Here is a 17,650-nt window from a genome sequence, read left to right as displayed (position 1 = left end):
AAGATATCTAAGTTGCGTTTGCGAGTTATGGCATGGTTATGTGTATTACACTGCTCCATAGGCCACTTGCTAAACAAATTAAGCTGCAATTTTAATCAAGAAATATATACAGTACTAGGCGGTTACCCGTATTTTGCGGTTCTCGGCTGTCATAGTTATTGGCTTTTGCAGATCTCAAACCTGGGCTTCCTTGGCCAAAGTTACACCCACCGACCAAGTTTGAGCGCCAATGAAATCTTTGTTTTTTGACCTATGAACTATGACCTCTCAACCGTAGGGCTGACAAAAAGGTCACAATGGAACTTTTGTTTGTTAGTCCAATTTCCACATACCCACCAAGTTCGAGGGGCAATTTGAAATTTTGACCTTTCTTGACCTATGACCTCTTAACCGTAGGTCTGACTTGAAAATGTCACCGTGGAAACTTTTGTTTGTTAGTCCAAGCTCCACCCACCTACCAAGTTTGAGATCCATAGGGACAATTGAAAATTTTGACATTTCTTGACCTATGACCTCTTAACCGTAGGTCTGTGAAAAAGATCACTGTGGAAACTTTTGTTTGTTAGTCCAAGGTTCACCCACCCACCAAGTTTGAGCTCAATGGGAGCAATTTGAAATTGTTACCTTTCTTGACCTATGACCTCTTAACCGTAGGTATGACGAAAAGGTCACCGTGGAAACTTTTGCTTGTTAGTCCAAGGTCCATCCACCCACCAAGTTTGAGCTCCATAGGAGCAATTTGAAATTGTTACCTTTCTTGACCTATGACCTCTTAACCATAGGTATGATGGAAAGGTCACCATGGAAACTTTTGTTTGTTAGTCCAAAGTCCACCCACCCACGATGTTTGAGCTCCATAGGGCAATTTGAAATTTTACCTTTCCTGACCTATGACCTCTTAACCGTAGGTATGATGAAAAGGTCACCGTGGAAACTTTTGTTTGTTAGTCCAAGGTCCACCCACCCACCAAGTTTGAGCTCCATAGGGGCAATTTGAAATTAGACTTCAATTGAACTTGACCCCGTCCTTGACCTTTGACCTTAAAAAAATATAAACTTGTTCTTCCTCATACCAAGCTGCACCCACCCACCAAGTTTGAGTCCCGTATGACCTACGGCGGCCTCACATTAGCAGTCACAGACAAACAGAGGCGCAGACAGAGAATAGCGTATTATTATATAGATGACCAAAAAAAGTGAGAAAGGTGTGTGTTTTTAGCAAGAAATGCCTCTTTAAGGAATTTAGATACCCGGTTTAGATATTTCAAATATCTAAGGTAATTAGAGATTTGCCAGGATAATTTGGGTAAATATAGAACTAGCCCTATGATACGCAAACCATGATGCCCCATGAATAGCATTTGGAATACTACCCCTGCAAGGGCCTGCATAGGTATCTGAGAGTCCCTAGCTACAATCCCTTGATGGGAAAGTGGAGCTACTGCACCATCGGAGCAATAGACTACAGTACAACACACACAAGTTTTTAGCCTTGCTCAAGTCTTCCTCCTTACTTTTTCTCTATTCATGCTCTTCTTAAGACCTATGGTCGAAGTATCATTTACTGGACTCCCTCAGATTTTTAGTCGGGTCAGAATTTTTGTGTAGGAACATGAGCTAGGGAGGAAGTATACCTTGTGGGCAAGGTGGGTTTTTTTGCTCAAACACTACCCCTGCAGTGCACAGTATGCCTGGGGTAAAACCCGGGGGTAAAAGTATGAAAGTCCACTGTCTAGCAATTCAAATGTCAAATAAATGGTTACAAAATATTATGATGGTAAATAATTATTTTGAAAGAATAGATAACTTCAAAACTTTGGAAAGAAATAGAAATTTTTGGAAGATGTGGCAAAGCTTCCATGAATTTAACATTCACTAACTATGGATGCCAAAGGACTTGAAACAAGTCTAACAAGTTTTAAGCATAATATGTTGACCTATTAACCACTGACTCATGAGGGGTTTTTCCAAGATCTCATGTGTCACAGTAGTCAAGTCTTTATCCCTGCGTCCTGTTGACTTGGAAAAAGGAGAAAAGTAGAATTTAAGCTACATTTTGTAGGCTCAATTTTTTTATTTATTCTTTCTTTAACCAGGGTAGCCCCTTCAGTAACTGGTACTGATCTCCAAGGGGGCCCTGAGTGACAATTTACAGCACACAATATAATAAAAGAAGTTGATAACAATTAAAAGCAATGCATGGAAGCAAAAGTTACTTAAATACAGTATTTACATTGTACATCAGGTCAAGTAATAATTACATTATACAGAATAGATAACATTGTACAAGTTTTACAATCAAATAGCGAATAAAAGACAAAAAAAATTATATAAATTTGTGGAATTCAATAAATCAAATAATTAAGTCAAATCACAATTTTGAAATACAGTTTTTAAAAGTATGACGGTCATAGAATCAAAGTTTCCACGGATGTCTTGGGGAGTCTATTCCAAGCATAACATGATCTGTAGTGAAAAGTTCTCTTACCAGGATTTATGTTCCATTTTGGAATGACAAGAGAATTGAAAGTTTGGCTTCTAGTACCATGAGTATGAAGAGATTGCATATAAGAAAATTGAGAAAATAAATATGATGGTGCATTATGGCTAAGACACTTGAACACAATAATCAAATGATCCTGGATACTATGAAATGACCAATGACCCCAGGGAGTATTAAATAGGGGTTTTCCAAAAATCTGAAAGATTCTGATCTATGTCCTTGTTGTTATGTTTCAAAAGTGTATATAAATGTAACTGATGAATAGAAAACATTTCAGTATTGAAGGAACAACCACTTGGACAGTTCACACTCAACTTCATTCTGAGGCCACAATAACAGTTAAACTTTGGGTACATATCTTCAGTTTGAAGCCACTTCAATTTTGCGCATTTCAAACTGGACTCCTGTCTACAGTCAACTTGATTACAGTTCGTAAGGTATGTTATAGTTTATATTATTTTAATTTAAGGTGGTACTACACCCCTTGATAAATTTGTGACTATTTTTGCATTTTTCTCAAAAAATAATAACACACTGGTAAACAAAAGTTATGTATATATTATAGGGGCAAGTAATCCAGTTACTACACTGGAATTTCAGTTACTCAAGACAAGCAGTGCATTATTTATGATAAGAAAAGAAGTACTGCTAGAATATACTTCATTTCTTAACATAATGTGACACGATCTGGTCCATGGGGGCCAAAGGAGGCATTTTTGAAAATTGGGTTACTGTAATTATTACATTATACATACAATAGGCTATAATTTACCGAAAACACCAAAGGTCTAGCATACTTGATTCTAAAGTTATGAATCTTTATCTGAAACTTTCTGACCTTTTACCTTTCAGCTCCTTTCAATTTCATCTTTTTGTTTAACACTTGTTTTACTTTATTATTCACTCTTGATTCACTTCACTGCTTCTCCTCTCTGTGATTGGTGCATCTTGCATTTTCTGTATTGTCTCTTTTGTTTGCCTGTGTATTGATTTTGAAAGGATTATTTTGTTTAGGAGTTTGATGCATGTTTCTTTTTAGTTGCAGTGATGTTAACGCGCTTGCGCCTTAGGCGCATAATTGGGCTACTTGGCAATCACTTGTCGCTACTCAAAAAAAGCATGCCGCTACTTGTCTAAAATTGGGTTACTTTTGCCAGTCTCAGGCAGCGACAGTCATTTGATGTATTTTCCTTTCAATTTAGCCGATTTATAAAGGTTTTGAGTCTTTGAAGCTCTAAATGGAAATTACAATGGGTTTTGTGACCATTTATTGATCGGTCAGTAACTTCCCAGTAAGTACCGGAAGTTTTAAAGTCAAGTGCTTTTCCGCCCAATTGGGTGTTTTATGTTCTAAATTGGGTAAATCCGCCCAAATATCCGGTATTGGGCACTTTTTTGAAAGCTTAAAAATTGGGCTACTTGAGAATCCTTTACATGCCTGGCGACTCAATGCGCGCCAGCGCCTTGACGCTGAAAAGTTTTGGCAACACTGTTTAGTTGGGGAGGATGTGAGCTGATGACTGAACGAGATGGATATACCTGGGAGTGTGAGGGCAAATTTTTTTCCTGCAGGATTTTTGGATGTAAATGGATGTATGAAAGCTGATGAATGTGAGTAATGTTGGCATCGTAAAAAAAAAATAACTTTTTAAACTGTAAACCCTTTCTTGACCGGAGATTGCATAAAAATGATTTAGGGTATTTATTTAGTGTTTTTCTTAGGTTAGTAATTTTAGGGATGACGGAATTTAATTAAGTGTAGAATACTTTGGCAATAATTTCAGGCCTTTGCAAAAATTGTTTTGTGATGATTTGAAGAAAAGTTTTGGATATGTTTGATAGTGATAACTGATTGTGATATTTTGAGATCTTTTGGTATGCAGTTTTGTTTTCTCGAGACATGAAATTTAGTTGCAAAATCTTTTCGTTAATTACGAAAATTTAATTAGGCCTAACTATGTTGGGTTTTTTTCTTCATAATTCATTGATATTAAAATTTGGTTGGCAGAAACTTCTGCATGAAAAGTTGTGTGCATCACCTTTAAAAGGAGTCTTGAACTCCGGGTGATCCCCTTTCAGACTTGTTTTGCACGATAAGCTTGCTTGTAATTGAAATTTTATTTGTTTTTCTGAATGCATTTTTTGGAAGTTGACATTTTTACCTTCCCTTTCAGGTAATTGGAACGTCACCGCTTCCTTTTCACAAAACCCATTCCTTGTCGTACTTTATTTATTACCTTGTCCTTTAAGCCTACACTTGTAGGAAATCGGACTTGGTCTTGGGTTCATTATTAATTTAGGCCTTTATTATTTATCACCTTGTCCTTTAAGCCTACACTTGTAGGAAATTGGACTTGGTGATGATTTTCATAATTGATAGGCCTTTATTATATTTTTGTCTCAATTAAAAAAAAAAGTTCAGTACATTTATGCTGAATTTTTACGCTGAATAATTCAGCGACACATGCTGATTTTTGTTCTGTTATGCATGCTGAAATTTTCAGTGATACACGCTGAATTTTGTTCAGTAAAATACGCTGAATGTGTATTTAGCTTTTCAGCTTTTGTTGCTGATTCAGCTTTTGTTTATTTGTTTGCACGTTCGGTAGATACTGGTGGCTGGGCGCCTATCTGTATAAAGAGCACCGCCCGTTTCTGCCGCCCGCGGATTGTGCCTGCACCAAAAATAAGTTCAGTTGCAAATTTTTTTGGGGGGGGGCTTTAGATTTGTAGATAAACCCCGCCCATTTATTGCTTTGTTGTGGTTTCGTGATTGGTTAATTGTGAAATATTAATGTGCAAAGGCCTGTGCTTTATTTAAATTAATTTTTAAGCTTGTAGGTTAGGTTTCCGTCAGTAGATTAAGTTATAATAATTAATTTAGGATTTATTTAGTTAGTTTTGCTTTCTTTGGTCAAGTCGGGGTTTCATTTGTATTTTTGGCCCATTTAATTTTTAAAATATATTTGATGCCAACATTATGTCTTTGTTTTCTAAATGTTAAGAAATAAATAATTATGAATAAAACAAACAAATATATTTTTAAAAGTTCGCTTATATTAAAACATTTGCAAATCAATAAAATAAAATATCATGAAATAAAAATATTAATTATGTGCAATATATGAGAGAAAAAAAAAGAACTTTAATGAATTAAATAATTTTGTTTGTTATTCTATATTTATCGTTTCAATTGTATTTTATTTTGTTTCGGTTACTCAATATTATCAGATTTTCCCACCGCTTCTCCTACCCACGGCCAGGGAATTGTCCGACTTCGTCATAAGTCGGACTTTTATTCATCTCTCAAAACCCCTGGTCTGTGACAATATTTCTAGCATTCCACTGGTCTCTTTTGAATTTATTATGGGGTATACATGTAGCAGTTCTTGGAATTAATTTTTTTTTAATCGATTTAAATAAAAAAATTGATTTAAATCAAATAAATCCGATTGTTTTGATTTTTTTTTAAATCAAAAAAATCATCAACCCTCTATGCCTACATTTGCTGTTTTTGTCCCCCCTGCGTACTGTCTAGTCTGTATTTTACTTGTTTCCCCACGTCAAGTTGGTATACTTTGCTCTTTTTCTTTCCAATTGTTCATATTCAAGGTATCCGCTTAGTTTCATATGTATCATTTATTGATCCTTGATGTGTTTAATGTCCTCATCCATTGGATTCACCATTACCCACTTTTTATGGCTCTATCTAGCAAAGATCTAACATTTTGATTTGTGTGCATAATATTGCAGAATCAACGGAACGAAAAAAAGTATCATCCACAATGACGTCAATTCAGCTTCGATCCACTTCACTATTCATGCTGATGTTTGCAATGAGAGCATTTCTGCAAACAACAGGTAACGAAAATGCTTATTACCATGTACTTCATGCCCTGAGCAATTAGTTATAATAGTAGGCATACCCGTACACAGACTCGAGTACAAATTTCTGTACCTGTACTCACAGCTTCGTACCCATGACCGTAATATGGCTTCGTACCCCAGTCATACCTGCACGCATACTCATATGCCTTCGACAGAAAACACAATAAATGGCAAATCACCATAGCAATATGGCCAAGTGCAGTCCAAATATTTCTCAGCGACTGAAATAGCCTAGTAATGTTTATTAAATACATATACATGTATTTACATATTGGAAATAATTTCAGTTAATTCTGAAATATTTTGTCAATTTTATGGAGCTTTAAGTCCAAATTTGTCCGTCCAAATGGACGGACAAAGTTAACATTTAAAAACTACTCGGCTTTTAGCATCGTAAGTTGGGTTATAATGTCAAAGTTATGAAATGTGCATCATGCATATAATAAATAAACATTCTGGCAGTGGTTAAAAAGCTATTTTTGATTTATGAGGTGGTCTGGTTTGGCTGATGGACAGCTACAAAATTGATGATGCTATGGTGACACCAACTGTCTAGGACACTTGTAACATTAGCAGAAAAAATATTAGATGCTTTGGAGATCCTCAAATAGTTTTAAAACCTTTTCTTCACATTTTTTGTACAATTTGTACATTTTCTCATACACCAGTATGTTAGAATATGTGTGTTTATTATTATCAAAGATGAAAATATGATTTTAATTTTGCTATGGTGATGTCCGTCCAAATAATTCCGTAACTATAGCACTTTTTATTTCTCGCGAGAAATGTAACCGGTTGCAAGATTTGAACAAGACGGTCTTTTCCAACATAGCGTGAGGTAGATGAAACAAAATATCAAGAGAAGGCAGCCAAGATATGTACAACCTTTGCCTACTCAGAAACTCAAATCTGTCCGTCAATATTTTTATGAATTATAATTTGTAACAATAGCACAAACTGGTGCAATGTTTAGGGTTGAAATATGTGCAACTGGTGAAAAAATCTGGTCGAAAAGTTATGTGATCACACGTGACTGATATCAGTATTATGTACACATGATATGGTGTACCTGCATTTCATTTTAATGAGACAGGGTGACTGAATACAAAATTCATACGCGCGTGACTAATGTTAGGACAGAAACTGACCAAAATAGTGCTATCATTACATCTCTTTTGGACATACATTTATGCTAATGTGACAATTCCTGTGACGGAAACTGTGCTGACATTTTTTTGGACAGCATTTTGTCTGCAGCGTCGTCCAGCCATGAGTCTGATGATGTGAATGGATATTAAAATTACTTGTTCTTGTCAATAATATAGATTATTACTAAAAGAAAAGGTCTATTTTGTACAATACATCCAAGATATGTCCAAAATCTTGTCACCATAACACAATTTTGGGAATTGTAGGCAGCCAAATTTCTTTAAAATCAAAGAATATATACAAAGTTGCAATAAATTTTAAAGACATATTAATTTGAAAGATAAATAAATAAGAATTCTGCATGATATTAATAATAGTGATGATAGTTACATACAAACAATGAGAAATACATCCAAAACTCGGTCTTGATAGCATAATTTGGGTTCTTTAGGATTTAAATGCAACAAATACAGTATCTACAAACACCATCTTGATCAAAAAGACAGTTTAGTTGTTGTTTTGGAATATACACAAACATGGTTCAATAACATACTGAAAGTAAACAACATGCACAAAGTAACAAATTATATCCAACTTTTGTCACCATAGCACTGTAAGTTTTTTGGGAAACTAATGAAACCATGGGTCAAATGGTTATGGTTATCATGGCTTCTATTCCATATAATTCATTAAAAACAATTGCAACATGTTTCTAAAGCTATTAAATTATTGCAAAAAGTCATTTTTACTCAGGAGTTAATCAAAATTGCAAATGAAGCAACTGCTAATGTGACAAATGAGCATTTTCCGTCCTTGACATGTCACCATTGCACATCATTTTTTGAATGCCAATCTAAATTGGACAAAAATAATGGAAAGTTATGAACATTGTGATTAGTTGTATTCATTTGCTACATTATAAACCTTACTACTTATCCCAATTATCTTTTACAATTAAATTAAAAAATGTTTTTGGTTTCCTATGCATTACACACAATTTCTGGCATTAAAAAGTGTCATATTAACAGGTCATGGCAAAAAGTTATCTTTTTTTCACTTTTTATTGAAAGAATTCATGTATATCAACACATTAAAATAGTTTGCATTGGTCTGGGAACACTTTTCAAAAAAACCCTTGACTTGCCGTTTATTGTGTTTTCTGTCCTTTATTACCCATACCTGTATTAATGTCCGGTACCCGTACCCGCAGGTTTCTATATATGCAACAGCCATGAAATCATATTAATTTAAAGAGGCAATTTGAAAGTTTTTCACAACTTCATCAAAATATTAGCCGATATTGTTTCCTTGTGGCCCACACCATATTTTTGAAGAAAAATATATACTATATATTTAATTATGCCCTAATTGTCATGGTAACAGAGGTAGCCCTCTGATTGACTAAACACAGGAGCAAAAGTAAATGATTCAAACCAGTGTCCGAAATAAGGAAAATATGAAGGTTGTCCCGAGGACAACTAAAGCATAAATTCTGCTTGTCCTCTAAACATTTTGGTTATCCCCAAAATGTGTCATATTGTAGAGGTAAAATATAGTGGTTGTCCAGGGGATAAGTACATAGCTCAATATGGTTGTCCCTAGTGATTTTTGCACAAGAGGACAAGAGGATAAGTGCTTATTTCGAACACTGATTCAAACAGAACTTTATCAAGTTTAAAAGTAATGTTATTCTTGTAAATTATTACTATTTAAATACTAGGTCAAACTACTTGCCAAAACCGTCTGGGTGTAGAGGATGGTGGTATAAGTGACAGCCAGCTTACAGCTTCCACCGAATATGCTCACAGTGTCTACCACGGGGCTAACAATGCTCGTCTGAACCGCGTTGAACAGACGGGTACTACTGGATCATGGAGCGCCCAGACCAGTGACGGCAACCAATGGATCCAGGCAGCTCTGGGCAGCCCAACATGGGTTACCGGCGTGTTAATTCAAGGACGACATGATTGTTGCCCACAATGGGTGACCAAGTTCAAAGTTCAATACAGTAATGACGGGATCTATTGGACGCTTGTGCAGCAAACAAACAATCAGGGTGAAATGGTGAGTTTTATTTTCATTTGTAACACCAAGAAAAACAGATGAGCACTTCGACATATGAGCATTGGGCTATTCCAGTTGAAATCCACATTACTCCTGTGGAAGATTTTGGAAATATCTTCCACAGGGGAGTATGTTTTTCAAATGTAATTGGTCAGGGTTAATCAATTTGAAACCCATACTCCTCCTGTAAGTCCTGTATATTATGGCTTTACTTATATCTTCCACAACTGGAGTGAGTATTTCAAATGGAAGTTCCCCAATTGTCTATTCTATTCAAAATTGATACTCCCTCTATGGCAGACTTTAGCTAAATCTTCCACAGGGGTAGTGTGGATTTCAAATGGAATAGCCTTTACTCCGGCATGAATGTTATTACTTATGTGTTAGTATAGCAGTAAAGGCATTTCTTTGTATTGATATTGAAATCCTTCTATTCCTTTCATACCACAGATATTTGATGGGAATACTGATCAAGATACGGTTGTCAGCAATCTTTTTCCTACGCCAATTACAGCATCTTACATCAGAATAGTCCCTACAGCCTTCAGCGGACACATCAGCATGCGTTTTGAACTTCTTGGTTGCAATGGTAAGATATGTTGTTCTAGCCAGCCAAGTTTGATGAAACGAAAACCAAGAAAGAGGATAAGAAGCACATAATTATTATCATGATTTAGCTTTGCTATTTTTTTTAATGTAATGTTTGTCCCCTCTTAATACGATTAAAATAGAGTTGTTGTGTATCAAGGTTCTGTCGAAATTAATTTCACAATTCACACTTCCAACTGCCAAATTGTCAAAGGCATTGCGAGTTTTACCCCAGGACTGTGACGGCAACCCGGGACTGTGACGGCAAGGAGTAGAAATAATTGACATTTTCATCGTGCCTTTTTGTTGTGGTAGGGTATTTTGCATTGACAGACTGGGTCAGTGGTGTCTCAGGTTTTCAAAGGGAGGGGTGGTTTTGACTCCCCCCCTTTGCTCACACCACTGCACTGGGTGGTTACTCTGTTAAAGATTTTACCTGGGACCATTGACTGTTTCTTGAAGTTGAATTTTCCACATTGGATTTCCGATGGTTGATCCAAACTTTTGTGGTAACACTATTGAAAGCAAACAAATTTTAAACATGGTGCTTGAAAAACATTACATTTTCAGGAAACTAATATAACATAAATTAATTTTGCTAAGCTAGGAGATGAGCCCATTCCAGCCGAACCATTAATCACCTAACCATGGTTTGTAAATCTAACAAGCTGTCCAGTGTCCACCAACATTCTCATTTCTCAACAATGCCTCATTGCCTAAGTTCAGGTCTGTAAAATTAAAAAATATCAAGCAACTCTTTCTTTTGGCAGGGGAAAATAAAACAATGAACACTGTCTGATAAGGTTATTTTTAAAATGTATTTGAAGATAATTTGATACAGCAAAGCGTCTACATGAGTTTTAACACTGACAAAATAGTAAAACGAGTAACTAACTTACAAACTTATTAAAACCGAAACAATTATTATCATAACAGTTAATATCTGCCAAGACAGCGCTGGAGTTGCGGATGGACGAATTACAGACGGTCAACTCAAGGCTTCCACTGAATTCGCTCACGCTGTATACAACGGGGCTGGTAATGCTCGTCTGAACCGCCCAGTAAAGACAGGCACTACCGGGTCGTGGAGCGCCCAAACAAATGATATCAACCAATGGATCCAAGCCGAGTTGGCAGGAGAAACATGGGTTACTGGAGTAATGATTCAAGGACGTGTGGAAGCGGAACAGTGGGTGACTAAATTCAAAGTTCAGCACAGTAAAGATGGGAATTCTTGGGCGTATGTGCCGACTCCAAACACTCAGACAGATAAAGTAAGGACTTTTATTTGTTAAGATAATGATATATATCCTGTGCATTGAAAAAAATTCTTTAGCGCACATATAGGTCTCTTATAGTATTTACAATCAACCACTAATCAGGCATCCCTGATCTCTTCCACTGATTAAGCATTCTTTCTTTTAACAGCCATTGTCAGTAAGAATAATGAAAACCGAATTGGGACTTTGTGATTCAAGTGTGTCATGGATTTTCTGTAAAAAGAAATAGGATCAGTCCCAGAAACTACCCCCTGAAAAAAAAAATTGAAATTTCGGCCCCATAAATATTGTTGGTATCTCAATTAAGGGATCTAAAATGAGCGTTTATTGCGTTTCGACAGTATTTTTTGTGACACTTAAGAGCACCTCAGACCTATCGAATTGTATTCTGAATCTGAAGCATGTCTTTCTGATATCAAATAATTTTCATTTTTGAAAATCACAATATAATACAAATTTTATGACAAATTATAAAAATTTGATATTTTTAATTTTTGATATATAACAGTCCTCGAAGTAAATTATATAAATCTAATGATATATTCTTAAAGTGTATGTAGCAGGAGGAAAAAGCCGACGGTCAATTGAAAATTTTGACCTTTCATATTGAAGATATGGATTTTTTTTCCAAAAGACCTAATTTTTTTTGTGTTTTGGGAAAAAAATCCATATCTTCAATACGAAAGGTCAAAATTTTCAATTGATCGTCGGCTTTTCAACCCACCTACATACACTTTAAGTATAAATCATCAGATTTATAAAGTTTACTTCAAGTACTGTTAAATATCAAAATATCAATTTTAATGATTTGCCATAAAATGTGTATTAAATTGCTAATTTCAAAAATTCAAAATTATTTGATATCAGAATGACATTCTTCGTATTCAGAATGCAATTCGATATGTCTGATGTGCTCTAATGTCCCACAATAAATACTGTCCAAACGCTCATACCCCAGCCCTTAAGCAGCCACTAGAAAATTGTGCATCAAAGTTGGCCCAGTGAAAAGAAAACAGTTTTTGAATCTTTCTATGAGTATCATTACAATGACACAAAAAAATGGGTTACTATTGGCGCATTGTAATAATCAAATTTAAAATATTAGTAAAAAGCGCCCATGTGCCGTTTTCTGTGGCTTTAAACTCATTGCGCCATTAAGCACCCATGAATAAAGCAAGCCGAAATGGATAAACTAAATATCTAGAAGCAAATGCAAAAGTGATGGGAGCTTGTTGGCGCAAGAAGAAAATGGAGGTGAAAGGTCAAATTTTCTAATTTTGAGCCATATTCAGTTTTTCACACCTCATTAATTTCATGCGCCAAGGTCGAAGACCACATCATAACAAGGCGAAACAAAATTAATATGACTATATCAGGTGATAGTGGAAGTTACCACTCCTTTGCTGCAGGCCTCCATACCGTGTCTTCAATCACTCAGGAGTCAGAACTGATATTTCCACCATCCTGAATCAGTCAATATTTTAAACTAATCCATATATTACATGTGTAATTGGTGAATAATTAATAGAAATAATTTTCATGAGAGGTGCTGTCGTGCTGAAGTATGAAATAATTACTTAATATAACTTGGTTGTTTTTTGTAGGTGTTTGATGGAAGTACCGATCAACATAGAGCAGTTCTTGTTTTGTTTCCGTCCCCCGTCCGTGCGTCATTCATAAGGATCCGTCCAACAGCTTGGAATGGTCACATCAGTATGCGGTTTGAAGTTCTAGCATGTTAAGGTAATAAAATGGAAATGCTTGCCTCCCCCTCGGCCTGCCAAAAATCACTTCCCCCCCCCCTCCCTCTTGGCCCACCAAAAATTGTTTGCCCCACCCTTGGTCTGCCAAAAAATCTTTGGGCCCCCACCTCCCTTGCACTGGATGCCAAATTTTTGGGTTCCCAATTGATAAGACCTGAAATGGTTAGATATATGTATATTGCACTCACTGCAACCCAGACCCTTCCATAGCATAAATTAATTTATGCTGTGTGGGTTTTTGTATCAAATTGATTCTGACTTCTTTTTTACAAAAGTGAAAAAGGGTGTGTGTTTTTATTTAGCGACCAGATAAATACACGAAGGGGTTAAAATAAAGGAACTTTTTTAAACTTGATCAACTTATTTAGGGTAGTTTTTCTAGATATTTATAAATTGAATATACATGTAAGTAAAGGGGTAAAGTTTTGGTTGAAAACTTGCTTCAAGGGTGCAACATTTTTTGCTTCGGTAGTAGTTGTATTTTTGAAAACATTTGGTTAAATGCATGTGTACATTGAACAGAAAATATGTGAAAGTTATATGACCATAAAGATGCCATTGCAACATGCCTGCGCAATGCAGGGGGCATTTGAGGGGATTGTTTTTGCTGGGACCTGCATTCTAAAAGAAGATTTGTTTCCAAGTTGCTTTGTATTTATAAAACATCTTCATTTTATATGGTTCTTTCATTTCAGATTGCATAGGAATCAAGTTTCATGGACAACTGCCCGACACCGTTGTATACAAAATTCTGCATATTTGGTCCGAATAAACTTTCTTTCTGAAAACAACTTCATTTTTTACATTATCAAGTGAGTCTGGCAGAGGGGACAAGGATTGGACTGGCCCAGGGGCCTAACTATCATCAACCGAATTCAAAACGTTGGTTGGACGGCAACATTGCTTGCTACTTGCTACGGTGGAATAATAGGGAACCAAACAACCATGCTGAGAAACAAGGATGCATTGAAACAAATTACATTTGTATAAAGAAAGAGACGAATGGAATGATAGCTCATCATGTAACGACACCAGACAGTATATTTGTGAAAGAAGTCAAAGGGGGGCCACTAACTAAAAATGGGTGATGGGGATGTGCGGCCACATTGACCCCTAACATGCCGCTAGAGCAGCCTTTTAACAACATTGTACACTGGCAATTAATGAAAGCTCCTTATTAACACGTGGGTGGCTGTACACCAGTCATTCATGATATTCATGACATTGCAACGGAGTACGATTGACAGACAATGTCTTGAATCTATAGGCTATAAATGTTTGATGTCCACTTCAGTGTCCGATTTACAAATTTTTTCCTACCTGCACTGGTGCATGTAGCCCAAAATTTCTACATGCACAGCAAAAAGTGTGCATGCACCAAAATTAAAGCAAACATAAAATCACATTGAATCACGATCATTGTCAGTTAAGGAGGTACTACACCCCTGGCAAATTTTGTGCCTATTTTTGCATTTTTCTAAAAAATTATAACAGATTGATGACAAGTTAGGTATGTATATTATAGGGGCAAGGACTACAACTACTGTACTGAAAATTCAGCAACTCAAAGCAAGTAGTTATTGATTTATTGATCAAATATTGGTTTTCCCTCATTTATGACTGTATATAACTCCACAACTGTTGTCTGTGCTGAAATAAAATTTCCAGTGCAGTAGTTGTAGTCCTTGCCCCTATAATATGTATACATATCTTACTTGTCCCCAATGCGCTATAATTTTGGAGAAAACTGCACAAATAGGCACAAAATTGGGTAGGGGTGTAGTACCCCCTTAAGCTTGTAATAATATTCCCCGCTCCACTGTCATTGTCATTTTTATGCCGATCACTCGCCGATTTCTTAGCCAAAATACTGGATGCTGTGGCTTCATCTGTTCTAGAACTAGTCGCCGACAAGGTGCACGATTTCCAGAATGATGCAAGTGTTTTTTGAGCTATTTCCTTTTTTGCTGGACATTATTATGATTATTTTCCGCACGTAAACAAATATTTCCCACGGTTTAAATTCGGTTCTTTTTTCAATGAAATGAAAATGACAGCTTCTACATGTGCGAGGGTATCAGGAATTGGTGGATGACGTCACATTACGCTAGCCCCTCTAAGGGAAGTCATAGTCTCGGACCAGACTGTATGTGGCTATCTCGAATGTTCGTTAGGATCGACAAGTATCAGACCGACGCAAACTGGCTGTGTAGGAGACTAGGGAAGTCAATGAAAAAAAGTGACAGTTCTCACGTGATAGGGGTATCGGGAATTGTCAATTGCGCGACGGCGCCAGCCCTTCTAATGAAGTCAGGATATTGCGCTAAAAATAGATTGGGTTTTTCCAAATCGGACTGACTGCTTGTTTACTTTTGTATATTGCCTTGTCATATCGCTAGCGCTAAAATCGTACATGCACGCGTGCAGGCAGGTAGTGAAAAGCTGCATGCACAGAGGGAATGTTACATGCACTGGTGCAGGTATGCAGGTGGTAAATCGAACACTGGTCCACTTGCTCGAGAACTCTATTAGCTTAGAATTTGCACACATTAGTTACGCATTCGATGCTAGAGTAGCCTACTTTGCTATGGTTTTTCGGTCAGACAGCAGTGCAATTCTTTGCACTGAAGGTTATTTATTCTGTTAATGTTGAAATTTGGATGAAAGTTATTTTGATGAGTCAACTGTATCTTTTGAGCAAGATTTACCAAATCTGGACAGTCTAAAATTTTGCTGAAGTGTCATTTTAGCACCATTTTTGATGCAATCGCCTGTTGTGATCGGCTGTGTTTACTTCTGAACTTCCATTGCTTTACACAGTGTCATGCTTCAGCGAATCCGACTGGATTTTGAATGCAATATAGTCTCCAGCCTAGAATGTGAAGCTATATCGGTGAGCAAATTTTTGGCTAGACTTCTCGAGCAAATGTCCACGGAAGTGGTTTCAACTGGTTTGCGTTATCCATTGTTTAATAAAACTCTGAAGATGTTCTATAAGCAGTGATAAGGCAAAATATTTCATTCACGATCATGAGAGGATGTAGTGATGTACCTTCTGCATCTGCGTACTATGGTAACATACTGTTGCGTCAGCGATTCAGCGCACTTCTCGTGGAACAATGTTACACAATGTTTAAATGTACATGAACAACACAATCACAGGACCAAGTATTGAACATTGTTGAACTTGAAGTATCTATAGAAAAAATATTAAATTCGTGAACATCATGGAACATTCAACTCACGCTTGTTACTCGCGACTAATCATGCTAACTACACGCTGCGTACAATGCTACTCTACTGGCGTCCATATTAGCGAGGCTATCTGCGTTAGTCAGGCTCACATCACACACTGTAGGTGGCGCTATTCGTCCATAGGTAAGTGGAATGTGCCTGTACAGTCCAAAAATGGCTTTACTGTGGGGCTCAATGGAAAAAATTACTAAAAATTGATTTTGACAACCAAAACCTAAGTGATGTTGACTTATGTTGGTACTGCCATAATAATGGATTAAAGCTATCACATAGTGCAATCTATGTTCCACCAACTGGACGATCGTAAAAGCTCAAAAGCAATTTGTGTGCAAATCAAGACCATCCAAAACAGCTTTCTTACAGTAAAGAATAGGAGGTCATCTGGGGTCACATACAGTAGTGTACATTGTACATGTGCCTGCTGTCACAATTTCACACACAAAATTTTGGACAATTTGGTGACACTATTTTTGTCTGTAACTTCAAAAGTATATGTACTAGAAACATGATTGACCCCTTATTGTTTAGGTAATTTGATTCTCTTTCAAATGAAAGAACTTTCAGCTAAAAATATTGAACTTCAAAATTTTATGAACATACCTATCTGCGTACATGTACAACTGCTTACTACGCACAGCCACGCAAAGAGTATGTTCCACGATGTACACAAATTTGATAATTTTTCTATAGTAATAAACTAATACTAATAGTATGGATGGTAAATTCTCAAAATATGTGGCATACATATATGCATACATTATGATACATACATGTACATCATGCTTGCGCCGTAAAGTCATGAAGTATGTCGCTGCCTTAGTTTATAGTAATGCTTGACGCAAATATCTGTGCATACCCTAGTTGGCTCTCATCATGATCGAGAATTTAGAGATCATGAGATATTTTTAAAACGTTTCCATTTCATTATTTTGCCAATCATGCAATAGCATGCCATGGCTGGCATGGCTGGGCTGCACTGCAAAGTGTTCATGCAAATGCATGAATGCAATGCATGAATGCATGAATGCCAATGAAATGTAAATGATTTACTTTCGGGTATCTCGAGCTAAAGAGTACCGTAATCTAGTCATCATGGACATGCTAGTGCTATACTTCCTTGTCGATATCATGCACTCTAGTCTTAAAATCAAAATTATGCA

At 36.4% G+C, this 17,650-nt stretch overlaps 1 protein-coding gene across 1 annotated transcript; it reads left to right on the top strand.

Moving 5' to 3' along the window:
• The first annotated feature begins 2,793 nt into the window (after positions 1-2,793).
• Positions 2,794-15,231, top strand: LOC140159091 (lactadherin-like). The gene is made up of 7 exons (XM_072182434.1): positions 2,794-2,940; positions 6,257-6,364; positions 9,261-9,604; positions 10,055-10,193; positions 11,129-11,466; positions 13,077-13,215; positions 13,931-15,231. Exons 2-6 carry the CDS (start codon positions 6,289-6,291, stop codon positions 13,212-13,214), a joined length of 1,035 nt encoding a protein of 344 aa, XP_072038535.1. The 5' UTR covers positions 2,794-2,940; positions 6,257-6,288; the 3' UTR covers position 13,215; positions 13,931-15,231.
• The last annotated feature ends 2,419 nt before the right edge of the window (positions 15,232-17,650 follow it).

This window comes from Amphiura filiformis, chromosome 8 (assembly GCF_039555335.1).
Source record: "Amphiura filiformis chromosome 8, Afil_fr2py, whole genome shotgun sequence".
In the NCBI taxonomy this organism is placed as follows: domain Eukaryota; kingdom Metazoa; phylum Echinodermata; class Ophiuroidea; order Amphilepidida; family Amphiuridae; genus Amphiura; species Amphiura filiformis.
The sequence above is the reverse complement of the archived record's forward strand: the minus strand, read 5'-3'. Positions and strand labels throughout refer to the sequence as shown.

What these genes read in the sequence shown, in the direction of transcription:
- LOC140159091 (XM_072182434.1), top strand. Translation starts at nt 6,289, where the DNA reads ATGACGTCAATTCAGCTTCGATCCACTTCACTATTCATGCTGATGTTT. An exon ending in CAAACAATCAGGGTGAAATG is followed by an intron (nt 9,605 to 10,054) that starts GTGAGTTTTATT and finishes TTCATACCACAG; the next exon opens with ATATTTGATGGGAATACTGA. An exon ending in TGAACTTCTTGGTTGCAATG is followed by an intron (nt 10,194 to 11,128) that starts GTAAGATATGTT and finishes TTATCATAACAG; the next exon opens with TTAATATCTGCCAAGACAGC.